We start from the raw sequence: 26847 nt of genomic DNA, 5'->3' as shown, positions 1-26847 counted from the left end.
CGGAATCCGCTACTTTGAAATTCAAAGTATACACTCAAATGCTATCGCCTCGACCTAGACTGAACCGATGTTGCCCCTCCCCTACTGTGTAATCTCCACCAAGAATATTTGTCATCGGATGCTGATTTAATTGATAGACGATTCTACTTACACTGGCAAGTATATCAAATATAATTTTCAGAGAAAGTATCTGAAAATTAACGATATGGAATCCAGAATCCGCAATCCGCAATACAAAAGCTTTGAAATCCGGAATCCAGAGTCTCGGAATCCGGAATCCAGCGCTTGGAATCCAGAATCACCATAAGTCCGGATTCCCTTACATGGGGCGAGTAATACAACACCACAGGACATTTGCCAACATGGAATTTTATTTAAGAATCGACACTCCAGCTATAAACACGGTCAATATCCCTTTTCAAATCGTTGTGATCTGAATCCGATTTGATGACTTTATGATAGTTTTGAAACATCAGCAAATAAGGCAAGTTTAGAATCACCTAACGGAGAATGAAGCAAATATCTGATGAGCAATAAAGAAAATTAATAGGAGTAACAAAAGAGTTTAAGAAGTAGCAACACTACATGCCATGGATATTAAGATATTAGCTCTTATCGTAGTTGAGTACGCCAGCCCAACAAACCAGCGGTATCGTGATGAAAGTAGCATCAAAGCGAGACTATCGGGTCTTTTGGTAACTCAGTGTTCTCTCTACGTATTTTGACTGATGAGCCAAGCCATTTAGCGAGCCGGCACTTTTTACAGTTATCAATGGTAGCAAAGTCACGATAATTTCTTGCCTTCTGCCTTCAAAACTCTGTTCGTACATCCAAAAGATATATAGTGTTTGACCATAATTAGAAAGACTACAAAATACTTTGTATAACAAAATTATCTATCAAAGTGTAGTTATCTCTCGAAGATTTGTAGTAAATTTCTTAGCAAATTATCCGAAGCTCGCTCGACCCGATAGTCTCGTTTTGATGCTACATTCATCACGACACCGCTGGTCTGTTTGGGTGGCGTACTCAACTACGATAAGAGCTATTGTTTGATGTGCCTAAGGCACAAAAGGCTGAAATAGCTGAGGCACAAAGGGAGATTTTGTCTTTAAATGGCTGGGGCACAAAGAGGCTGAAAAGAAGAACGCGTGGCCACAGGCAGCCCAAGCTCTTGTCCTGTGGTGTTGTATTACAACGAGCGGGTCATTTGAACGTTGGTATATAAAATATTAACGGTCATTATTTACAACTCGTAAATTTTTGACATTTTCATGAATAAAATTGCTTACCTTTATAACTAACTGTGTCCTGGCTTCTGGTCGATTACGAAAACTCCGTCAAAACGCTCCCAAATAGCTCCAAAATATCCCTTTGCAAATCGTTGTGATCTGAATCCGATTTGATGACTTTGTATAGTTTTGAATCATCAGCAAATAAGGCAAGTTTAGAATCACCTAGAATATAATCAAGCATATCATTAACCTACACAAGAAAATGAAGAGGTCCAAGTATGGATGAATGCCATAATAATAATTAGATCTTATTAACCGAGCGGGAGGTCTGTATGGGATAATCTTGATCGAGGTCGGAATGTACACGACCGAGGTCAAGATTATCCCGTACAGACCGACCAAGCTCGGTTGATAAGAGTTTTATTATATGACCACTTTTCATTGAAAAAGACAAAATGTTTTCGCCGTAAGATTAATATGCGATCGGACCGGTTAATACCGGAGAATCTAGACCAGTCCGCGATACGATCTATCCAATCAGATTGCTCGATTTGCTAGTGTCCAGGCTCTAAGATTCATGGTCATATAATAAATTTACCTCTTGCCGCAAAAGCATTAAGACGGCGACTTTGAATTTTCGGCCATAATATATTTATTAAAGGTAAAATAGCTGCTAAAATTAAAGAAAAGAGAGGGACAACGTCGACCTGTAGGAAACGCTTTACTATTAAAAATGTCACGTGAGGAAAGTTGGCGAGTGCTACTTTCCCTATGTAAACATATTTCTTTTCTTGTTGAATCTCTTCTTCTTTTTCTTCGGGTTTTTCCTTGGCTGCTTACAACTGGACTCAACTAAAAGAAACTAAATTATGTGCAACATGTACTGTTTAATAAACGAGCATGGTAGTGTTTTGATCAGGTATAAAACACAGGCGCAGCCGAGTGGTTTTAGACCCGATAAAACACAATCTGCGAGTTTATTAAACGGCTAAAAAAACTCATGATATATCTCATATTGTACTGAATTCTTTACGAAATGAACCAAGTTTGAAAGAGAAAATCCAAGTTAAAGTTTATGCAAATGAAGACGAATCTATATCAGATATAAAACCTCCTTCATGGTCATGATTTGTTATTGTGTTTCCTTCATGAATTATTAATGCATTTTCAAGCACTTATATAGACCCCTTGCATTGATGTTGTGGGCCGGGTTGTTCAAAGCTGGATTAGCGCTAATCCAGGATTAACTCTATAGGTCTTATTGAGAGTTAACCCAGGATTAGCACTAATCGGGCTTTGAACAACTGCGCCCTGGGGGACAAAAAAACAGGGAGCCCAATTTCTGTTGTATTTTTCTTTTTACTAAAAATTAAGAGAGTAGGCCCAAAGTGGGTGTTGCCACCCTCTCAACCAATGAGATGTATGGTTTATGTACCACGTGATCACGTTGACTTGCTTTGACCTCGATGCCAATTGTTTCGTCATCATACGGCCTCGTTTCAGTTTTACGGGTTCAAAATTCGTTTTGCAAACTCCTTTGAAAGCAACAATCAACTGTTCTTGTCGCTGTCGTCATTTAAAACGTTCTCGATCCCAATACAAGTATTACTTTTTATCTTATATTATGAATTGAATTGCTGTCACTAAAACGTTCTTTTTAGAAAGAATTAAACATGTGTTAAACTTTCATGGAGATGTCGCGTCATCATCTGGCATCAAGGTTAGTACGATGAAATATTACTTTGGGCTTACCCTCTTAATATTTAGTAAAGCAGAATACAACAGAAAATGGGCTACCTGTGTTAATGACGCATCTGCGGTCATTCCTAATAAGATATTGCAGGCTCAGCAATAACAAGGATGGCGAGATTTATCGAAGGAAAAGGAGGTAAAAAGACTATTGAATTCATGTTTATTCATCGAAGACTAACGTAACGTGTGCAAACAATATAACCGTGAAACTTTAGTAATACTAAATAGCACAATTTCATGCAAATTCCATTGTTTTCTATTGTTTAATTAGCACTATTTTGTATTATTTAGTAATTAGTGTTTCACGGATCCTCCTGAAACTAAATCCACCAAAAAATTAATTTGCCTTTTGGTTTAAAAGATGATTATTGTCAGGAGTGGGATTCGAACCCACGCCTACAGATGTAGACTGAGACCTGAACGCAGCGCCTTAGACCGCTCGGCCATCCTGACACGCGATGTACGTACATCCCAATTTCGACTTCCCGTTTTGCGCCCCCGAAACTTCAATTTAGCAGGTTAGCAGGTTGTTTCAGGATTCGTGAAAAAATGTATAACAATTTTACACACCTACGGGTTAGAAAGCAGCGGGAACCGCAGGGCTAGGAGGAACAAGGAGGGGCTGACTGTGGCTGGGGGAGGAAGGGAAAGGGGGGTCTCATTGTGTAAGCGGGTTTTCTTTCTATGATTTTTAATTTTACAATTTCCGCTATTCTTGTATATTATTATATTCAATATTATTTTCAAAACATTCTACATGGCATGGCGAGGCATTGCTAATAGCAACATTCTATTACTGAAAATAATAAAAAAACTATTTTGCAATATAACCATTTATTTTGATCCACCAAGGGTATGTGTACACTAAACTTTGGCTACGTTTCCTTTTTAGGCACAGTCAGTCGTATTGGTGTCTTTATTGACGACAGAAATGGCAGTTCGCATCACGACAACGTGGAAGTTTGCATTCGCAACGTTTTGCACACTTACACGAGGTCTGCCTCCATGAAGGGTTCTGCATTAGGTTTAAGAAAACAAAAAGGGAAAAATATTGATTAATATAAGTATACCAGTGAAATAGTCTTTTTTTTTTCAAATTTCTCTCTAGCTTGGGTGTGCTGTTTTCTAATTTAAATGTAAATTTAATTGGACATGGTGGACAGAGAGCCTATCAGCTTTTGCAACTCACTTGATAGAACTAGAAATTAGGCGTTGATTTTTGTGAGGGAGGAAAAACCGGAGAACCTGGAGAAAAAACCTTTCAATCACAGGAGAGAACCAACAAACATCTCTACTCACATACGACACTGAGCCCGGTGGGACTCAAACTCGAGTGGCGTTGATGAGAGGCGAGGCTCTCACCCGTACGCCACCCGTGCTTTCCTCACCCGTTTCCTACCTGGTGTCTTTTCTCTAGATCATCGTTCGTTAGTTGTAATACAAATGAAATATAGAATCTTATTCTCAATGAGAAGACAAATGATCTGAAATGGGCTAAACAAATGTCTAAGTTCAAGACAACTATTTGCCAAAAGGACTTTACTGAATGCTTTACCTTCTGCCTCTGATAAGTTGAGAGATGAGAGAGAAATAGAGAGAGAGAGGAAAGACTGTGTATCTACTTACACATTGTTGTGCGGTCGGTGGACAGAGAGGTGCAATACTGTTTGCCTGATTGATATAGCTCCCCTTGCCGTTTGCATTCATACAGTCTTCAAAGCACTGCTTCTCTGCTTTGTAAAGGGTGTCACAGTAATATGGCCAACTGCTCCATGATCCAAAAAACACAGGATATCCAGGAAGAATCGGATTCTTCGCCCCTGGAAAGTTTAAGAGAGATGAAAACTGATAAACATCTTGCCCCCCCCCCCCCCCCCCTTACGTCAGTAAGCTTTTTCATCTTTACACGGTGTAAAATTTACCCTTTTATCATTACTGTTTAATTAGAAACACCGAGGCAGCGCGCACTAGATTTTAGCTAGATATCTCTTCTTATCACAGATATCGATAGTGGCGTGATACATAATGCAAACCACAAGAAAACGCCATTATAAATACTGTGCATGCGCAATCCTGACCTATGCCACTTGGAACATTTTGTCACACGTACATACAATAAGCTAAGCACCACAAATATCTCAGAGTGCTTTTTTCGTTAAAACCTTTCATAACAAAATTCATAGCAATATTCTTATATATATATGTCCGGCACTTGTATCTGAGAGTGTTTTTTTTAACGTACAAACGAGTCAACTACGTACTTACATTGTACGACGGCAGAAGCACCGGCGACCAAACACAATGACAGGAAAATCAACTTGATCATCTTTCTAACATGACAAAATAACAAGTATGTATAGATCTGAAGTCAAAAGAACGATATGATATTCTATTTAGGGACTTTATGCAAGAAAGGCACGCTAAGTTTTCCAGTAATTATTATTTTTCTACACTTTCATTTCCTTTACCTAAAAAAATATTAAGAAAAATTAAAAACTATATTTCTTTATTTCATTATTATCATTCCCTCGTAGAAGGGAATACCACGCACTACCACTATATCAGGAGCAGAACGGGGAAAGAAAAGGGGAAGAACGACACATCCAACAATCTCAACTCATGCATGCCGTTAAATGTATCCATGCCCCCCTCCCCCTCCCCCCGAGGCCTGAACCACGCATAATGGTTAGAGACTGGTACCCAACTATACCACCCGCTAAGTTATTGCTTAAGGTAGTACTTCTTTGATCGCTAATTCTTTGTTAGTTCTTCTTTGCTCCTTGTAACAGTTTCACCTCTATAGCTACATGCGCATGTTAAATTTCAAAAAAGGAGTTTGGTAGATATTTTTTCCAGATCTACGCCTCTCTTACTTACCACTTCGTAGTACTCTTGCAATGATACTGTTCACAGCTGTTAGCTCTACTGGGTTACTTCAGTTGAATACCGAGATAGTTAATCCCTGCAAAGCGACACGCTTTTATACTTTTCAAGTTAGCACAGCTGAGTAAACCTCGCCATTGAATAGATCTTCTTTGTCAACAAAACAACAACATCTTTCTCCGTGTTATTAAAAACCAATAAGTTAAATAAATACACTGGGAGAAAAACATGTTTGTTAGGTGCAATTGCTAAATTGAATTTGTTTTATTATTATTAGCAGCAAAAGACGCTTCTAGAATGAATTCACCGTTTGTATCCTTAATGTCCTAACACACTTGTTTTATAAGAAGCAATCTTTACGTGTGGCTTGGTTGGTTAGAGTGCTTTTTGCTACCGAGCATGACATGAGGGCTATAGCGGTTTTTTTGATGCTTCGTGAGATCACATTAACCAACAAAATAAACGAGATTCAAAAGTGGGTTTTCTACAGAGTGCCTTTTGCTCCACTTATTTTCATGGCCATTTGGTATTAATAAATGGAAAGTTTGCAAAAAAGAAAAAGGAAAATCTATCTGAGAACCCGAAGAAAAACGCTCACAGCACAGGAGAAAACCAACACGCAATTCGCGCTATTCACGTACGACATGGAGCCCAGGAATCAAAACCGGGTTGTCAATCTTGCAAATTAATAAATCCCCTTTGTCAACAGGACCAGAACATCTCCGATGTTTCTCCCATACGACAAAACAAAAAAAAAAAAACAATTAAACAAAGTAAATACGAACAATAATAATGTGTTTTTAGTGCTTGAATAATTATTAAAGATGCGATTTGTTCGTTTTCTTTAAGCATATTTTCAGGAGGCCCGAAAAAAATTTCAGAGAAAAATAAGAATAAACACAAATCGCATCTATATATACGAATAAAAGTTGTTAGTTGCATATTAGTTAATAAAAGTAGTTTGCAATAGACTGCCTTCAATCAAACACCTCATTCTACTTGGATGTACTCAAAGTCTTTGTAATCGCTTTCGGAACTTTCCTTCGTGATATCTGACTGAGAAAGTTTGTTAGGAAAGCCAACTCACTGATCCAAACGTGTATAAATGGCGTCAACATGAATGATTGACGAATAGTCTATTGCAAACTACACGACTCGATTTGTGTCTGGGGTGGCCACGTAGTAATGCAAACCGCGGTAAACAAACTAGCGTTTCTATGTCTGTGCTCTCTGCATGCTAAGAGGTCACTTTATCGACGTTTGCCTACTAGGCAAGAGGTCTATAGTTTGATCCTCAGTGACCTCACACACTTGTTTTATGGAGCAGGTATGGCTTGGTTGGTTAGTGTGCTGTCTGCTAAGCAAGAGGTCCATAGTTTGATCCTAATTAACCTTGCACATGCAATTGTTTTGAGGGGTGAATAGCACTAGGTTTTTCAGTGTGCTGTCTGCTAAACAATATGTCAATCGCTTGATTCCGTGTCTTTCTCTCTTACTCTTACGGCACCTGTTCAACTTGTCTTCGCAAGGGACAATAGGCTTTCGCAACAACAATAAATAAATATTTTAGATTAAATTAGAATAATGGATAATTTTTGTGTAAACATGGTGGCTATAATTTGATTTTTGGTTTACTTACTCAAAGAGTTTAATTTGTCATTCTTTAGACTAACGCAAATTTGAACTATTGCTGAGTTGAGGACAATCACGAAGTGGTCACTTGACATTTTCGAATTGATCTTGAAATACGTCGCACTTTTGTTTTGAGTAGTAAATATGAAGTTTTTTTTTGTGTCACTTGCTAAGCCAGGGTGCATTCGCAAGAGGTGAAGTTTTGTTTGCCTTACAAAACAAACATGTCATCTTCGTGCTGGGCAAAGTGCGAATGGCTTTTTTGCGTGTGCATCAGGCCAAAATCTGTCCCCGTCAACCAAGTTTCAGATAAACCACTGGCCTTCAATGGAAGCCTGCACTGGCTTGGGACAAACCTCAAAACTACTAGTTTGGCCAACTGTCAGGTTGGGCAAATTTTGGTAGCGTGAAACACACTTTGTCGGCATGGTGCGACATCACCTCAAGACGCCTTTATTTAGATCTTGTCTTTCTTTTATAGTGCGAGTCAGGATGGCGTGGTGGTAACACTCGCCTCTCACCTCTGAGGTCCGGGTTACGAATCCCAGTCGCTACATGTGAGCTGGTTGGTTGGTTTTCCATCTTTCTGACTACAAAGGTTTATCCGCTTCCTCGTTTTTTCCCCTCTCCTCTCCTATCTGAAACCGACCCTTACTCAATCAAACTGGTTAGAGCTGTGCTCCGGGCGGGTCATACATAGACTTTATAGCAGCTTCAAGAGGAGCCTTCTCATTGCTTGAATCAGTTTTGCCGAGCTAGCTTGATATTGTACGTGAGTAGAGTTATTTGCATGGTTATGTCTCCCCGATTAGTAGGGCACTTGTGCCCGGCTAGAAGATTAGGGACACTAATAAAGTTAATATTATTATTATTATTATGTGCTTCGAGGGTTTTTCTCCGGGTCCTCCGGTTTTCCTCCCTCTGCAAAAATCAACTCCTAAATTTCAATTCGATCATGGAACCAGGGCAACAGGTTTGTTAGCCACTGCCTATTATGTGCTATACCCTCATAAAAACAAGGACGGTTTTTTTTTAACTCTTTAAAAAGTTTTAATTTGTTTTTTCGAAATCGTTTTCCCTAATCTTGTTCTACTTGTTTTCGCAAGTGTGAAAAAATAATTAAAACAATCCCAATCAAATTAACGGGGTAATTAGTTTTAATTAAAGATCACGATTCTTTGTGTCAAAAATATGGTAGCTATAAGACGTTTTTTGGATTACTTCAGCACACAAGGTTTTTTTATTTATCTTTCTTTATTTAAAATTTAGATAACTTTGAACTATTGCTAAGTTAAGGGCTTTCACTTAGTGGTTACTTAACCGTAATAACAGGCCAGATGACACCCTTAAAACGAGCAGCTGTGCCAAAATGCACACCAGAAATGTAAAGAGCACCTCGATATTAGGTCAAGGGCTGCTGGGCGAAGTTTGAGCTAAATTAACTTTGAGGTTTGATAAGGAAAGGTAGAATACAGGGTTGCACTTTGGACACAAGCAGCGGCGTAAAGCAGGAAATACACGCTACGCTAATCGGTTCATATTGACAAAATAAAATCGCGCGTGCAGTTTATAGAACAAATCATTATTCCAGAAACCATATGGCTACACTTCATAAGATATAATCCGTCAGATGACCTTTCAGACATTTTCTTTGAATAACTTTTTCTTGGAAACGTTTTTTAAATGATGTCATAAGATATTTATTAGAGACGGTTCTAGGAAATCTTAACTTCGATGAAACATGTCGGCATAGATTAATGGCTATGATGTCGGGGAGCGCCATCCTTGTTTCGGGTTTACCAAAAGATGTCCTTGAGAAAGACTTGCGGATCTATTTTCAAAGTAACGAAGAATCTGGTGGAGGAGATATTGATAACATTGATGTCGACGGTGAGCGAGGCGAGGCAAAGATTGAATTTGTGGAGGCTTCAGGTAAAAAAAAGTCTTGTGTCTTTTGTGTTATTTGGCGTCTCGTTCGAAAGGCGCGTTTGGTTTTTTAACCACTCGAATGCTTAAGACTGGACCCTGCATTTTAAAGATATAATATTAAAGTATATATATATAATACATATATACACTCGAAGAAACGTTGTAGTATACATTTATACATATATCTAATTTATTCAGTATATTTAATGATATGCAAAACGGAAAAATCGCTCTATTTATTGTTTATTTCATTCAATGACTGTCAAAATATTTTTTTCTTATCTATTAGATCGTACAGATTATAAATCAGTTGGTTTTAAGCGTTGAAAATGGTTATTTTGCATTATGCATCTCATTAGATATTTGTATAAATGTATAAATGCATACTACAACGTTTCTGCAATCGAGTATATATATATGTAGATTATATTATATATTAGATTATATTATTATGAGATTACATTATGAGATTTAGTATAGATATTGATCATAGAGTATAGAGTATAGCTATCGATCCGCTGAATCCAAGTGCCACATGTGATGCATGTAATGTATGTTTCCGCATTTCTTGTCCTCGGTTAATGTCGAAAATAAATTGAATATGATACTTGATAAAGTGCTCTTAAATAAAGCTCAATTGTCAAAAAAATCATGCATGTACGACTCTAGCAATTTATATATATATATATCTTTTTAATTGTTCGTTCAGTTTAAACGATTTTAGAAAACGGTACGAACGAAAAATGTTTATTCAATAACGTTCGAAAGTGAAAGTGAAAATAAATTGGCTTTCTTGGTGTTGCAAAGCCAAGGATAATAATTTTGGAGCTAAACAGTGCCAGGCAAAACAAAAGCCCTAACCCTAGCCAATATAAATGCAATAAAGCTTTCTCCTACACTGCTTAGAAAGATCCAAATATGAAAATCGATAACGCTATGAAAAATAAAAGCTCATCCATTTGAATAATTTTATTATAGTCATATTCATAAACGCGTCACGCTATAGCGCAGCGTAATCGTGACGTCATAAAAACGAAGACAAAGGCGAAATTCGGACAAACAAACTTACAAGTTTACTTTCAGCAGATAACTTTCACAGCCGATCGCAGTTGATCTTAGTTTACATGGGTTATTATTGTAACTTTAAGTAAAAATAATAAAATCGGTTCGTATAAAAACAGAATGCAATGTTTGTCCGAATCTTTAAGCTATTTTTAGAATCAGTGCGCTGCGCTATTGCTTGTACTAGTATCAGTTACGTGACTTTTTGGAGTTGACTGAGGGGCAACTAGCGGATGTTAAGTCAAAACTTGTCAAAATAAGTCCTCAAGCTATTGTCTTTGTCCATTTCTTAACAAATAAAATACATTTACTGTGTTTGCACACGCTAATGCAAACCGAGATGTGGTTGGGAGAATTCGAGAGCAGATCAGTGCAAACACGAGCCGTAGGCGAGTGTTTGCACCTGCTCGAGAATTCTCCCAACCACATCGAGGTTTGCATTAGCCTGTGCACAGTAAATGTATTTTATTTGTTTTATAAAATTATTTTCTTCAAAAACAAAAATAACGAAACACGATTAAATAAAACAGAAGAATTTAATTCAAAGTTTTAAATACAAATTCTCCTAACATGCTTGTGCATTTGCAATAACCAATCAGATTGCGCGAAAGAAGACCCTTAACCAATCGAATTGCGAGTTTGATACACGCCTCCAAGCATGATATTCAAGTTGAAAATTTCTTATTTCAAAGCGAGAAGAAGCCAAACTTTAGCGACTTTCTCCCTTGAGAAAGAGGCTTTAACAAGCAAATCTTGATAAAAAAAATAATTCCAAAGCTTAACCAATGGCTTTAGTCATTCTAGACTGAAAAAAAACAAAACAACAGCAACACTATTTTGAGAGCTAGAACTCGCTAAATTCAAGCTTGATTTCCGTCGGTGTTGTCGAAAGAGTTCGTCGAGATTCTCCGAGTTCAGGCTGGCAAATCGGGATTTTTGCTGTTTTGTTGAAGCCTCTTCTGGTGGTTCTACTATTTCAGATGTTTCCTCAGGAAAGTCAAAGTTTAAGCTTGGAAAATTAGCCATATTCTTCTAATTTTACTGGAGTTATGACCATACAGCTTGTATTTGTGTACAAGTACAACTTCCAAACAAAATTCAAATTTTCCCGCCGGTGTCGACACGCGTCACAACCGTGCTTGCACAGAGAAATGCAAACACGGCTCTCGGCCAATCACAGCACGCATACTATCTGAATTATCTTATAATACGACGTGAAACCAGAAAACAAGAGATCAAATCAAAACAACCTCAAAGATTCTACAAGCCATTAAAAACGCCGCTATTACCGGAAGTGACGTCTATTGATAGCAACCTATCAAAAAAATTCATTTAGGAAAAAAAGAGTTTACAATAAAAAAAAAAACAAAAAACAAAAACATAGATATTAGTAAAATCGTAAAGTACAGTTTCGTAAAATCTTTTGATTACCAGATAATGCATGCAATCTTTTACAACTTCTAAAAAGAAAGGTATATTTGGGAGGCAAATTTATAAAATTTATTAATTATTTCCTGTGTATAAGAAAGGATTCCATTAAGCAAATGGTAGGTACTTATTTTATCATTTAATTTTTTCAAACTTGTTTTGAAGGTTGCTGAACTGATTTACGGGTTGAAAGTACAACGGGTTCACATCTAGAATATTTTTTCCCTAGTTAGTCGACGAACTGGAGGCAACACAAACATAAGCTCGTTTTGGATAATCATACTTGCTGGGAAAGCTAAATAAATGCCGAATATTTGGTGTTATATGTCCTGCTTTATATATTTTATTCAACATCAAAAAATATATATATCTATAGAAATATTAAACCTATTGACAAAGAACAAAAAAATTACGTTTTTCAGTTACCGAACAAGTTCTTGACAGAAAACATGAATATAAAGGGTGTCAGCTAACTGTGAAAGAATGCCAACCGTCTATAGATGAGGTACATCAAGACGAACCTGAGGTATACTTGTTATTGTGCTTCTACGATTTACCAGTCTCTGTAATCTATAGTGTTTTTACTGTGAACGGCTTCTGTTTTGGTCTTTGGCCTTTGGTCTTGAATTTCGTTGACAACCCTCGCCCTATGGCTTAGACCTTTGTGTACTTAAAGTCCCAGTCTGCACACCTATTGTGTCTTTACTCTGTGCCCTGACTCTTATTATTTGGTTTGTTATAGTGCGCTTCTATCCTGGTCAGTGGTCTTTCCAATAATTGTACAAAGGACGCCCTAGAAATGTACTTTGAGAATGCTCGTCGATCTGGTGGTGGTGACGTCACTGATGTAGAAATGAAAGGGGATAAAGCTGTCGTTACCTTCGAGTCGTCAGATGGTAATTGTATTCATTAGCTAATTCATGTGTCTTGGAGAATGAATGAATTTTAGTTGCATGACATGGTTTACCTCGTTAATCGTTATATGATATTCTAAAAAAACAAATCTACTTTTTTGTCAGTTGCCAAGCGGGTGCTTGCCAGACCACATGAATATCAAGGGTGTCAGCTAACTGTGAAAGAATACAAGCCTTCCACAGATGAGGTACACCAAGACGAACCTCATGCTCATTATTGTTGTGCTGCTACCACTCTCTTCAGATATATTGCGTTAACCTTGCATTGCTGTCATTCGCTTTTTAGTGTGTTTCTGTCCTGGTCAGTGGCCTTTCCAACAAATGTACAAAAGACGCCCTAGAAATGTACTTTGAGAATGCTCGTCGATCTGGTGGTGGTGACGTCACTGATGTAGAAATGAAAGGGGATAAAGCTGTTGTTACCTTCGCGTCGTCAGATGGTAAATTGGTGTTATTTTTTTGCCATTGATACGATATTTTTTTAGATCATATTTAGAAATACATTATGAAAATAATTACATATCATGTCAGTACTTTTTGTTTTAGCTTGTAAAATGATTTGTGGTAATAATATTTTTTCAGTTGCCAAGCGGGTGCTCACAAGAACACATGAATATCAAGAGTGTCATCTAACTGTGGAAGAATACAAGCCGTCCACAGATGAGGTACTTATGCTAATATATAAAAAAATATAACATGATAGATCATTTATTGTACTCTAAAATTTGTTGAAAATGCGGTTGTTTATCATTTGGCATTACAACTTGAATTCTACTTCTTATATTCAAGCTTCTTTTAAAACCTTTGTGATTCCCATTCCAAACAACTAGTGAAACAAATAGCTAGAGTTCGAGATTCAGTTTGAAGATCCTCTTTTTAAGTGTTTGATCGACGTATATATACATACAAACGAGAATGGAATGGATGGTTCAGACCGAGTTAGTACTCACTAGGAAGCAGTTCCTAAAAGAGTAGAACGCGAAAAAAACGACGTTGAGAAGATATTACCGGTTTCAAATCATGGCTGATGAAAAACCATTCTTCTGAGCATGCATTGCGAGTCTCTAAGTAATATTGCAACCGGTGTACATTTTGTACTGCCAGGCAAAGTAGCTGAATAGCTTGTGACAAGCATATTAAAGAATAAGGGTAAGGAGCAGATGAACAGTTTTATAGAACAGCGTCTAAACACTAATAAACTAAGTACCTGGGAACCATGGTCAAATGTGCTAACGAGAAGCCTGATGATCTGTTTGGAAGACTGTTGATCGTTGCCAACGTCCGTCAAGCAAACTTGAGAGAATTTCTGTCCTTCGAGCTGCAATTGTATATTCTCTGGCCCATAGGGACTAAGACCAACCAAGAGCGTGCTTCTCCAGATATTGCAAAAGAACGTCACCGTCGAGCCACGGTTTACTTTTCTTTCAACCATGCCAACCGTTCATGTATTAGATGCCATGGCTCTGGTTGCAGATGCTAAGATTTGCTGAGGCGTAAACCTTTGGAGATATGGCAGTAAAGTACTTTGAACTCTCACAGAACAATCTGCTGCTACCGCCAACACTGACAGTCTTAAACAACACACCGCTAAAGTCAGCTATCAAGCATACGTATGAAGAAAAGCACTGTCGGCAAAACAAGATTTACCCTCTCCTGGTGGACACGGAAGGAAGATAGACGATGGTTATCTTTGCCCCATCTTGATAACAAAGCCACTGACTCCGTCGAGTATCTTGACGCTCACCAACTGCAAGTGCTTTGCGGCAAAGTCAAACTGCACGAAGAACTGTTCCTGTAGCAACAATGGCTGCATTGCACTGAGGCGAAGGTATGCATGGCTGATGAGTACTGCTGGAACTCCAATAAGGACTTCCTTTATGAATCAGAGACGATGATCTTTATGAGGTGAAAAACGATGCCTATAGAAATTGACTCTTCCGAGAAACACACTTTGAGTAATGAAAATTATGCGTTTACCTTTGAACTGTTTAAGCGGCAGAAATTTCTGTATTTGGTCTATGTGTAATGACAAACAACAGGGTATTTTCTACACTCTTATGGATAAAATTATTTACCCCTAAGCAAAAGGATAAATTGTCTTTGGATAAGGTTTTGATACAATATGTAAATTTACGAGTTTTGAGTGGACGAAATGGACGTGCAGAAGTAGATTAGACCTGCAGAAGCAATCACGTGGTCACTCACGTAATGGTCAACTCACGTAATATCATATTAACACTTTTTGTAGAAGTAATCTAGCTATTATTAATTGTTGTAAGGTATTTGTACATTTTGCCCTAAAAAAACAATGGTTAGCTGGTTATAGCTACTGGTAGCTTGCAAAAGCATACCCTTAACTCGGAAACGAAATCACAAACCGAAACATAGCTAGTGTTATTCAAAAAGGTTTGATATATCAGAATCAGAACTAGACGAACTAGACGATGGGTCCTAGCTAGTTCCATGAATAGTTTTTTGCGTAGCCAGGTGTCATGGAATAACTTAAGTAGATCAAGGGGATCTAATTCATTATTGTTGTCAGGTGTTAAATCACTTAGTAATATTAATCCTTTGCCTATATTTAGAGATCTTTGTCAATAAGTAGTTTGTTAGCTTAGTATTGTTCCTGAAATATTTATATACGCCCTTTAAAAAGAAATGCGGAGAAGAAAGCGTTCAGTAGTTGTGAGCTGTGCAACGAAACACAGCGCGGTAGGTAGGTACGATAGGTACAAGAGAACTGAGAAGAAAACCGTCGTCCAAGGAAGCAACTCACACAGAGTTCAACTAGAAAAGATCGTACTGAAGCAGTTGAGAAGATAATGTTGAGAACGAAAAACCTTTGAAAGAAAACCTCAGCAGAAGGCTTGGGAAAGGTTATTTGGTAAAGATAAAGAAAGAAAGAACTGAGCTAGTACCGCAGAGAGGAATTAAGTCGAGAAGAAGACTGTACTAAACAAGAAAGACAACCGCTTGGGAATGAGAGACTTTACAGAAGCTTTGAAAACCAAAAAGTAAGCATGCTAAAACAAGGAACACTATTCCACCACGTTAGCTTATTTAGGTAGAAAAAAGGAAGAATCATAGTTTAGATATTTCTACAGAATCCAAAGTCAAAACATTAGAAATACAAACTTTACAAGATATTTAATAAGTTGCGTGATTTTAAAAACTTCACATCATTATTATCATATTATCATTTCCAAGTCTATGAATAAGTTACCAATCAAGTGGTATCGAGTTAACAGTTTATTTAAGTTATCTTAATTATCTAAGAAAATACACGTTATTAATTAGGGTGACACCCAACTGTTCGGTAACACCAGGTCCAGGCTCCCGTAATTATACATAAGTACAGTATGACCGTTGACATTGTGATTATATAAAATGCTGTAAATATTTTTCTATTATTTCACAGTGCGCTTCTGTCCTGGTCAGTGGCCTTTCCAGCAAATGTACCAAGGACGCCCTAGAAATGTACTTTGAGAATGCTCGTCGATCTGGTGGTGGTGACGTCACTGACGTAGAAATGAAAGGGGATGAAGCTGTTGTTACCTTCGTGTCGTCAGATGGTAATAGTATAATGAATTCATTAATGTGCTTTGGAGACCAACTTCATTTCAATGTCAAGTATTTCGTTATTTTTAATATGCTATTTTTTTAAAAAACCGCCATAGTTGTTTTATTTAACATTAATCAAATTAAAATGTTTTTTTTTTTAAGTTGCCAAGCGGGTACTCGCCAGAATACATGAATATCAAGGGTGTAAACTAACTGTAGAAGAATACAAACCGTCTTCATATGAGATACATCAAGATGAGCCCGAGGTACTCATAATAGTTCTATTTAACAAGTAGACCTCTCGCCCTCATGCTCTAATTTGATTTACTTTAAGCCTACTATTGTGTTTTCTTTTTGCGTTTTGGCTATTAGTGAACTATCACTAACAGACCACTAGAAGCTCAGCCAATTGTAGCACATAATTTGAATTGTGATAGCCGTTAGTAGGTTTATACCGTGTAATATGGTTTAGTAAAATCCAACTAGTGTTCTATCATAGATGCTGCGTTCGGAATAGACGAGCTACTGCTAGGCTATAAGTTATATCCTACTAAGTGGCGGCTTTGAAAACCAATACATTAAATTTACTTTAATTCAAAACTTGTTTGCATCTATATATTTGACAGACTAGTTGGATTTGATTAAAACAATTAGTCCTCTCGCCCTCATGGCCTATGAGTCAATAGCCCGTTTTGGCTCGAGGACTAATGACTAAATGGTCTGTGTACATCAAGAAGTCTTTACGTTGCATTTCTGTTTTTTTTTTTCTTTTTTCATAGCGTTCGTGTGTGCTGGTGAGCGGCTTTTCAGACAATTGTACGAAAGACGCCCTAGAAATGTACTTTGAGAATGCTCGTCGATCTGGTGGTAGTGACGTCACTGATGTAGAAATGAAAGGGGATAAGGCTGTCGTTACATTCGCATCGTCAGATGGTAATTTTATGTTAATCCATATGTTTTGGAGATCAAATATTTATATATAATACATTTCCTACAATGGTGCATTGCGTATGAATTATTATTGTATGGCGGCAAACGGCTTCTTAGCTTATGTTTATCATTTGAAAGGATATCCTGGAATAATTAGCTTGTTAGTTGTTGCCGACGTGCGTGCAGGGGCTGAAGGCCTGCTGTCATAGCGCGTCCTCATACTGGATCCAAGGAAAAATAATACACATAGCGCGTTCTTGCACCGCCTCTAAATCATTACTTAAATAATCAGGCAAGCTATTGTGATATACAGGACATGCATATTCAATCACGGGCCTGATACACGTGCGATGAAATTAGACTAGCTCACTACGCCTAACACTAGTTGTTTTCAGCTGGATAGAAAATATAAACGCTTAAGCGCTTTCTTAACAACCTCAGAGACATGGTCGTTCCGCTTATGATTGCTAGACACAATAAGACCAAGTATTTTGGCACTGTGGAATACTTCTAAATGTTTACCGTTGATTAAAATAGGCTGAAATTGCGCACTGACTTTGCGCATTAAAAGCGTCAGGTTAGTAACCTTTGATAGCAATTTTGACACTGCATTTTCAGTTGCCAAGCGGGTGCTCACAAGAACACATGAATATCAAGGGTGTCAACTAACGGTGGAAGAGTACAAGCCGTCTACAGATGAGGTACATCAAGATGAACACTTGTTGCTATATTATGCAATTTTGTTATAATAGAGAGCAAACATTTAATCCATGAAACAGTACTAAATATAATATATATATATATATATATATATATATATATATTTAACAAATAGACATCAGTTTTTTATGTGTCTGTCCTCTTATTGACGATAAATTACGTCATCACTTTGTCAACGTAGCATGGATTCACGAGGCGTAGCCGAGCCCACTTAGGAATTTTGTTACATGTACACAACCCACCACTGTCCACCCCAGGGGCTTGTTTCGTTCTTGAAAAATTGTTCAACAAAGTTTTCCATGGCCGACAATTTTAAACTTTGAATTCCTTGTTAATTTTACTTGAAAAACGAAAGATAATTACAGATAATTCAATAATATGTCAAGTTTAGTGAAATTTAACTTGGGTGTCTTTCATTAAATTCCAAATTTCGGAGATTTCCTATCTTTTTCTGGACAAATGAGCACGGCATATAAAGAAAGAGTATAAAACTGCTTACTCTTACTTCTTTTACATGACAATGTTTGGTTATCCATGAAGAATTTAGGTTTTTGTAAGAACCGTATTTTTACCGCAATGAAATTAAGAAAATAATAGATTAGGTAGCATCAGCGAGAGAAAATTGGCTGAAGATCATTAACTAACTAAACTTATGAAAGATATAAAATTATTGAATGAAAGTCTTCTTTTGTTTGCCGATGGGAAACAAAAGTTGCAGTTGGTTGAAAGGAATCGAATTGCTAAAGATTTACGATGCTAAATAAAGGCCGAATATTTGTTGCAATATTTGCTCTCCGGATTGTATTTCATCCAGCATTAAAATCAATTAAGCTTATCTATAGAAATATTAAAAATTGAGAGAAATTCTTTGACTTGTCGATAAAAATTCTTGTCAAAATCAGTACTTCTTTCAGAAAACTTCTTGATCTACCTATATGAATTTTTTTTAAATTGTTGTTGGTCTATAATTTGTCCTAAAACTATTTTTTCTGTGCATTTGAGATCCGCATTTACGAGAAGTTTTTCTTTGACATCAACTGGGTTCCCTGTGTTGTGTACACGGACAGACGGACGGACGTAAGTGACGTCAGCCAAGCCATGAAAAATCAACTCGATGTTTTACCATTTTTTCTTAAGTATGGGAGTTCCGCTAAAATGGAAAGGATTATTTATTGTGGAATGATATAAATCAAAGATCATACTTCTTCATTTGTCTCACGATTGTGGCAGTTTAAGGAGGACAGCGATGTTTCGGCTGCTACTGCTAGTCATCATCAGGCGGTGGTGTAGACTTGAATGTAGTATTCTTATATTCCGTCAGCCTGGAATATAATACTAAATGAATTTTACTAAATATTACAGAATATACTAATTCAGCTAACGCCATGATTTACCCAATTCAAATATATACTAAGAATACTTTTCTTTGTCCATTATATTTAAATGTCATTGAAGCATTGATATGGATATGATATGTAAATCAATAGACAAAGGAAAGTATTCCTAGTAGATTTTAATTGGGTAAAACATTGCGTTAACCGAATTGGTCTATATTGGACTGTCTATATTGTTTTCTATTATTTTTCCACGAGTATTTAATACTAGTGATTTAGTTTATTTGATGGATATATTGTTTGCATTGTTACTTCCTTACATCAATTAAGTTGCATTCCTGTTGTTTGGTTTTCCATAGTGTTCTAGTGTGTTGGTCAGCGGCTTTTTAGATAATTGTACGAAAGACGCCCTAGAAATGTACTTTGAGAATGCTCGTCGATCTGGTGGTGGTGACGTCAATGATGTAGAACTGAAAGGGGATAAAGCTGTCGTTACCTTCGCGTCGTCAGATGGTAATTTTATGTTAATGCATATGTTTTGGAAATCAATTTCGGTACTATACAACATTGTGATTTTTGATTATTTTATGCGTTTTTCAGTTGCCAAGCGTGTGCTCGCGAGAACACATGAATATCAAGGGTGTCAACTAACTGTGGAAGAATACCGGCCGTCCACAGATGAGGTACAATAATCGCTATTATCATATGACCCGTACGGCCCTGCTCACGCGCTCTAATAAAACTATTGGAAAAAGTCACATGATGGGGGCCGGACGGGTTGACGTAAGCGGGCCGGAAAAAACTCGTCCGGCCCTGCTCGAATCCGCGCGCTTTCTTTTTTTTTTATTATTTTTATTTTCGTGAGGGTCATATGATAAAATGCTTATTGACTGAGTTAGGTCGGGCCGTACGGGAAAATATTTGGCTCTCGGTCATTTGTACGGCATCACCTCGAGCCAAATATTTTCCCGTACGGCCCGACCTAACTCAGTCAATAAGTATATAATAGATTATTCTAGTAATTGTATAGCTATCTATTTATAACCCCTTTTGGGTAACCAATGGGAAATAGGACTCCATGATGTTCGCTCCAAGTAAGAAATGATTAGACTCGAAAAATTCCTTTGACAGCCAAAGTGTACACGGCCTACAGTCTCCGCGTCCAATTTTGACAGTCCTCGGACTTTTCCCCGTCCAATCATTTCTTATTTGGACAACGTGGTCAGCATTAATCATAATCATAGCGACACCATTAGGGTAAAACACGTGCCAGTAATTAACTCGCACGGGGCTACGACGCTACGCAGGCTAATAAACTTGTGGCCCAATCATTGCTGAATAAATAGACAAAGATATCTGATTGCTAGCCACTGACAAAGTATGGTAGCTTTATCATTAGTAGCTTAGTGTTATTTATATATGTTTATTGAATTTACTTTTTTCATAGTGTACTTCTATCTTGGTCAGTGGCTTCTCCAATAATTGTACAAAAGACGCCCCAGAAATGTACTTTGAGAACGCTCGTCGATCTGGTGGTGGTGACGTCACTGATGTAGAAATGAAAGGGGATAAAGCTGTTGTTACTTTCGCGTCGTCAGATGGTAATTGTAAGATGAGCTGATTTTGTGTTTTCGAAATCAAATCAACAAAAAACCCACACGGCACACAGAATTGACTGACACATCCGGGAAATTAGAGAATAAACTACTAGATTCCAGTTTCCGAATATCAATTTTACTCTCACGGACATGTGTATTTATAAGGCAAAGTCATAATATTGAAACTTTAAGCACTTCGTGAAGAGAATTGAAAGTTAATGCAAGAAAGGTAACAGGAATATTAAAGAATGACAACCACACCATATAAGCTTACTATTTATTTTGGTGATTCAATTTGCCATCATGCGATTTTTTGCGGCTCAATTTCAGGTTTCGTAGTGTTTATATGTATGGAAATTTATCATTCCTGTACCTCGTTCGGGTCCTGCTGTTCGTCGTGAATAAAATCATTTAGGGTAACAACTGAAATTGGTTGCCCAACCATTGCTTTTAAAATTGCTTCCAAAATCCAGCTGTCTCTTAAGCTGAAAGCAAGTAGCGATTTTCCAGGAGTTTTAACTTAACCTGACAAAGCAAAACGGTCCAAAATGACAACTTTCCAGTGCTTTTTTTGATATAAGAAATCATCCTTCTACCGCCATTTGTGTAGGCCTAGAAACCTGGCCTCTATATTGCTCACTATCCATAATTTAGTCTCCAGATCTCGCTTTAAAACGGACAAATTTGCTCACGAACTCAGCATATATTTTGGTACTGTTCGAGAAGCTGTTCGAGTGGAGACTGGTACCTTATTTGAAGAAAATGCCCGCAAATTTTGCTTTAAGAAATATTTTAAATCTTTTTTTCCAATTTTTTTCAAATTATTTTAATAATATGAAGATATTACATTGTTTCTTTAAAAAATGCTTCCCCATTCTTCACATAATCTCTTTCATTTGGAAAGTCCAGAGTTGATGGGCAATTCCGTGCGATGAAAAATCAACTTTTAACTTCCAATTGGAATTCATTGGAAAAAAGAGCCACTCTGCGGAAATGCCATTATCATATAACTCCTATTCATTTATTTACTACGATCATTAGTTGTACCACGATTGATTGATTGATTGATTCATCTCTTCTTCTCCCAATCCATCCATTCATTCATTCGTTCGCTCGTTTGTTCTTATGTTTGCTCGTTCGTTCGGTTCGTTCGTTTGTTTGGTTGGTTGGTTTTTTTTTCTTTTTTTTTTTTGCTTACTTGCTTGCTTGCTTGCTTGCTTGCTTGCTTGCTTGCTTGCTTGCTTGCTTGCTTGCTTGTTTGATTGCTTATTAAATACGTCTGTTCTTTTAGTTGCAAGGCGTGTGCTCGCCAGATCACATGAATATCAAGGGGGTCAACTAACTGTGGAAGAATACAAGCCTTCTAATGATCAGGTACGTCCATTCGAGAATAATTCACCTTTACGGGCTATATATTGTTTTACATTGTGTTACGGCCACCAAAAAGTTCGGACATTGTTCTCGAATTTCCGCACAAATGTACTGACTCTAAATGAACTATTTACTTGGTTAATGTTTAGTTAGTTCTCTAAATACAAGTAAATGACAATTTTTCTGGCTTGAAACAAAAAAACAAACAAACAAACAAAAAAACAAAAAAACAAACAAAAAACCAAACAAAACAAAACAAAAACAAAACAAAAAAAGAAAAAAGAAAAAAAACGGAAATAGACTACGATTCAGTGTTAACCAGGCCACGCGGACAGGTTCAGCTTAAAAAAATCGACGACGATAAGAGCGACCTTTTCATACAACCTTAACAATCCCTCACCCTTACTCATATATATTTTTGAAATCAAATTGCATATAAAGCGGTTGTTTTTTTCAAAAAGAGGATTATACTCAATTTTTTAAAAATTTCTTGTGTTAGCGTGCTTCTTTGTTAGTCAGCGGTATTACCAGTACAATTACAGAGGGGAAAATACGAAGGTACTTTGAGAATGCCCGTCAGTCTGGTGGCGGTAAGGTGACAGACATCCAGCGTCATGGAAGTCAAGCAATTGTTACGTTTGCGTCTCCTTTTGGTAAGAAGATACGCCATTTTTAAAAAGCTTCTGAAAATGTAATATTAATATATCTTAAATATTAAACTCTTTAAAGATTGATTTAGTAGCACCAGGAAAGGTAACGAGCAGCGTACATACCTCAAGTAAAATAATTGGGTTGGGTAGAGTATATGCTGTTGCTCCTCCACTGATATTATGAACTTACTACTCTTCCAAGTAGACAGAGGCAGATTATCGCTTTCGTAGCTTCTGTTATGTTAACCGCAAGTGCATTTGTGCAACCATGCGTAACGATTAGTTTAAAACGGGCAGAATCGGTGAAGCCAAAGGTCGCACTCGTAGGTGATACAAATACCATGGGAACCTTTACAGCTATAGCGCTCTCGAAAAGCAAGATATAATACACAGCAATGCCTTGCCTTGCTTAAGTTTTATTTTTCCTAGATATTGCACTACAGATACAGGGGTTTTTATATTACAGTTTGCGCAAATTAGATATTGAACCGTGCAATAATTACCAGGAGGGGGCCTAAATAAAGAGCATAATATAGCGAAAAACTTAGGTAATGCATCCCCTTCCAAAACAAAAGTTTACTTAGGTCTCATCCCCCCATCCAGATCTGTTAGAAATAATGCTACCCTCCCCCCCCCCCCCCCCCCCCCCACTTCCTCCACCTGCGCGCTCTCTACCTTGCTCGTCAATCAATAAAAAGTAGCTTTACTCTTTTTATAGTCGCCACGAAAGTACTGGAGATTGAAAACCATTATGTTGATGGATGTCAGCTGACCGTATCAAGGTCACTTCAACCACAGAAGCCCACTTCTCTACAGGATAACCTGGTATCCGAACAACCGATAAAGCGGTCTACGGTCGTCAGAGTTTCAGGAATTTTAGGAAAAACAACCAAAGAGTCATTGTGTGACTTATTTGAAAACGAACGGCGATCAGCGGGAGGAGAGATAGAGAATATTAAGCTGAACAAAGAAGAAGGCTTTGCTGACATCACTTTCTGTAATCCTGAAGGTATATTTATCTGACATACACTGCATTGTCTGCCGCATGCAGTGCTGGTCAACTTTGCTATAGCTTGCGAAACGGTGTATTTTTCAGAACAGAAAGCTTTTTGTTTTAACTCGTGGGACAAGGTCATGGTGATTTGACTGCTAGCAAAGCCAGCCTTGCATCAAACGTGCAATTGATCATATTGTGGACCATGTCATAACGCTCTGAGCAATTAGTGGATTTAGCGCTATATAAATAAATATTATATATATATTATATTATATAACCCGACTAGATAAATTTTGCCAAGGCATTACAAGAGACTGATGTATTGAAAGCTTCCAAAATATTGTCCGATCAAGTAGTTTCAGTACCAGCTGTCAATCAAACTTATTGTAGCACGTGATGTTACCCAAGTGATCGATGGAAGCTGGAGCTAGCTTATCAAATGACGCTTTTACGATCTTTTTTTTTTTTGCTAGCCAGGAACAGAGGTATCTCGTTTTCCTATATTTGAAATTTCGCTATTCGGTATTTAGAAGTTAGCGGTTTAATTTGCTTTTTTCACTTTCCCTGAGACTCGATCACAATCGTAAAACAGACTGTCCAGTGTTCAAGGGTCTTTTCATGGACAAATTAGCTTCGATAGCTGACTCAGGCGGCACTAAACACCGGTTTAATGCTAAATGTATACTTTTTTCCTAACATAAAATAATAGACTTTAAGAAGGCAATCGTATCGGTAACAAAGTCTATTGTCTTTTTAGTTGCAGAACGAGTGTCACAGAAGAAAACCCTAGAATTTTATGAAGCGAGATTTACTATGACGCTGAAAGAAATCTGTGAAGAAACTCCAAAAGATCCAAAAAGACTTCACGTGATCAATATAGACACTGAGATATCTGCGGAGAGGTTAACATTGTTCATGGAGGTGATCAGCGGAGAGGAAGTAGAAGACGTGGTTTTTGGAAGTTATTCAAATGCATTGGTTACCTTTAAAAATCCACCAGGTGAACGACGCCAAACAATGCTATTGATACTATTGATATATTACCTGTTAACCGAGTGGCAGGTTTCGTACCGCATCGTGTTTATGGACAGTGTTTTTCCGTTGGCTTATGGCCAAAGCGCGAAGCGTCACAGAACTCCCCACTCGGTTAACAACGTATTCATTAGAGAATTTTAGATTGACTTTTTTTTTGCCCCGCAAACGGCAAACGTGAGGACGTTTTCATCGTTTTCCTGTATTTTACTTTACCTTTTACAAAGCTTCTCACCAAGCGCAAATATTCTTTTGTTTTTCTACTACTTGGACTTTTTTGCGATTCTTTTTTAGTAATTTAAAAGAATTTTTTACTGGTCAACTGACGTTTCACGTTTGCCGTGAACGTAAATCTAAAACTCTCTATTATATGGCAAAGCACTGCGAGGAAGCAGAGCTAGAAAAATAAAGTAACGTCACACAAGAACTGCATTGGAAGAGCTTCCTACAATGGTGCGCCTAGGGAATTAGAAACTTGCCCTTCTCGGCCAAACATACTCTACAGCAAATTGTGCTTGGCTAACGAAAGAGCTCTAAAAAGTGTACTTTTCGTTTAACATTTTTCCCAAAATCATATTAAAGCTACAAAAAAATCTCTTCTTATTTTATTATTTTCATTATGGTTAGAAACCAAACTGCCCAGTAAAAGGGTTGTAAAATTTTCCGGTCACCTCGCGGCGCAAATTGCGCCACTGAGCAGATAAAAGATGGTTTAGAATATTATTTCTAAATGCACCCGATTTATATTTCATAGGGTCATGATATAAAGGCTATCACATATTTATAGACTAAATATTTTTATAGACTTCAAGAAATCACAAGAAAAGTGTAGCACAAGAGCCCTTGAAGGCAGACACCTAGAGATCGAACAGGTTGACATATGTAACTGTATCGAAGTGACAGGACTCGCTCCAAACACAACCAGAGACATCCTGTTCTATTACTTCGAAAGTCCACGAAATGGAGGCGGTGAAGTGAAAAAGGTAGAAATGGATGAAGATGGCACAAGAGCTTTGGTGTTCTTCGAAGATCTATCAGGTTTGATTGCCGATGTTATTAATAAAGCATAATCCATTTTATTGCGTTGTATTTTAGCTTTTAGAATGCATGTCATATGTATCGTGCATATAGAACAAAGGAGGCCTTATTGTATTGTTTCAGTTGTCAATAATATGGTCACAAAGCAAGATCTTGTAATCAATGGAACGAAGCTGAAGGTGGTTCCTTACTATGTCTTTCTTGGTGAGACCTCAGCCACCCCTGGAGTTGGGAAAGCGGAAAGAATTGTCAAAGCCAGTCCACAGACGATGGAATTTATTAACAAATTCCTCAAACAAGAATTCGAACAGCTTCTGCAGGAACACCAAATAAAGTACACGTGGCAGGAAGGTTCAGGAGAGATTGTTCTTAGTTGTGTTGAGCCCAAGATGGACAAGAAGACATGGGAGAATTCCTGTGAAGCTGTTGTAGCCTTCATCAACCAGATTGTGACACAAACTATCCCCGTGTCAGAAGAAGAAGTCTGGAAAGAATTGTGTAAGGAAGCGAAGAAAAAGTGTGTCGTTTTTGAAGACCGAGTAAATATCATGTGCTTGAAAAAAAAACGCTCATTCACGTTGACAGGCAAGAAAACTGAGGTGTCTTTATTGACCGAACAATTGAAAGATCTAAGCTCTGAAATTGAGAAGCAAATTATTTACGAAAAAAGCAAAATTAGCAAGAAAATTTCTCTCAACGTTGCACAAATGGAGTTGTTTAAGTTCATTGGGTTTGTAGAAGATCTGCAAGAGAGATTTAAAGACCTTGAAGTGACGTGACG

General features: G+C 37.5%; 2 protein-coding genes and 1 non-coding gene across 3 annotated transcripts; 1 reads left to right on the top strand and 2 right to left on the bottom strand.

The window, feature by feature from the left end:
* Positions 1–3356: 3356 nt before the first annotated feature.
* Trnal-cag (transfer RNA leucine (anticodon CAG)) lies at positions 3357–3440 on the bottom strand. Its single transcript has one exon. It is a non-coding gene; the product is annotated as a tRNA-Leu (tRNA).
* A 364-nt stretch (positions 3441–3804) lies between these two features.
* On the bottom strand, positions 3805–5932 carry LOC148909180 (uncharacterized). The gene is made up of 4 exons (XM_089034654.1): positions 5865–5932; positions 5253–5317; positions 4614–4807; positions 3805–4002 (listed from the first exon to the last, which is right to left on the bottom strand). Exons 2-4 carry the CDS (start codon positions 5311–5313, stop codon positions 3904–3906), a joined length of 354 nt encoding a protein of 117 aa, XP_088890780.1. The 5' UTR covers positions 5314–5317; positions 5865–5932; the 3' UTR covers positions 3805–3903.
* Positions 5933–9195: 3263 nt separating this feature from the next.
* On the top strand, positions 9196–26845 carry LOC116286726 (uncharacterized). The gene is made up of 19 exons (XM_089033587.1): positions 9196–9434; positions 12344–12447; positions 12664–12817; positions 12941–13023; positions 13122–13275; positions 13418–13500; positions 16254–16407; positions 16559–16662; positions 17176–17329; positions 17945–18027; positions 19740–19893; positions 19981–20063; positions 20828–20981; positions 22270–22352; positions 22849–23002; positions 23718–24008; positions 24754–24996; positions 25833–26066; positions 26190–26845. The coding sequence occupies exons 1-19, from the start codon at positions 9260–9262 to the stop codon at positions 26843–26845; spliced, it is 3300 nt and encodes a 1099-aa protein (XP_088889713.1). The 5' UTR covers positions 9196–9259.
* The last annotated feature ends 2 nt before the right edge of the window (positions 26846–26847 follow it).

The sequence above is a fragment of the Actinia tenebrosa genome, unplaced genomic scaffold (genome assembly GCF_029948245.1).
Source record: "Actinia tenebrosa isolate PJP-AT-01 unplaced genomic scaffold, QUT_ActTen_1.0 PGA_scaffold2__45_contigs__length_23673736, whole genome shotgun sequence".
NCBI classification, from domain to species: Eukaryota; Metazoa; Cnidaria; class Anthozoa; order Actiniaria; family Actiniidae; genus Actinia; species Actinia tenebrosa.
Note: the sequence above shows the minus strand (reverse complement) of the source record. Positions and strands in the feature narration are given on the sequence as shown.

Bases quoted from the DNA above. Each gene is read 5' to 3' on its own strand.
- LOC148909180 (XM_089034654.1), bottom strand. From the start codon at position 5,313: ATGATCAAGTTGATTTTCCTGTCATTGTGTTTGGTCGCCGGTGCTTCT. The intron at 4,808-5,252 runs GTAAGTACGTAG...TAAACTTTCCAG, and splicing joins TGCTTCTGCCGTCGTACAAT to GGGCGAAGAATCCGATTCTT. The intron at 4,003-4,613 runs GTAAGTAGATAC...AACCTAATGCAG, and splicing joins CACCGACCGCACAACAATGT to AACCCTTCATGGAGGCAGAC.
- LOC116286726 (XM_089033587.1), top strand. From the start codon at position 9,260: ATGGCTATGATGTCGGGGAGCGCCATCCTTGTTTCGGGTTTACCAAAA. The intron at 16,663-17,175 runs GTACTCATAATA...CTTTTTTCATAG, and splicing joins TACATCAAGATGAGCCCGAG to CGTTCGTGTGTGCTGGTGAG. The intron at 20,982-22,269 runs GTAATTGTAAGA...CTGTTCTTTTAG, and splicing joins TACTTTCGCGTCGTCAGATG to TTGCAAGGCGTGTGCTCGCC.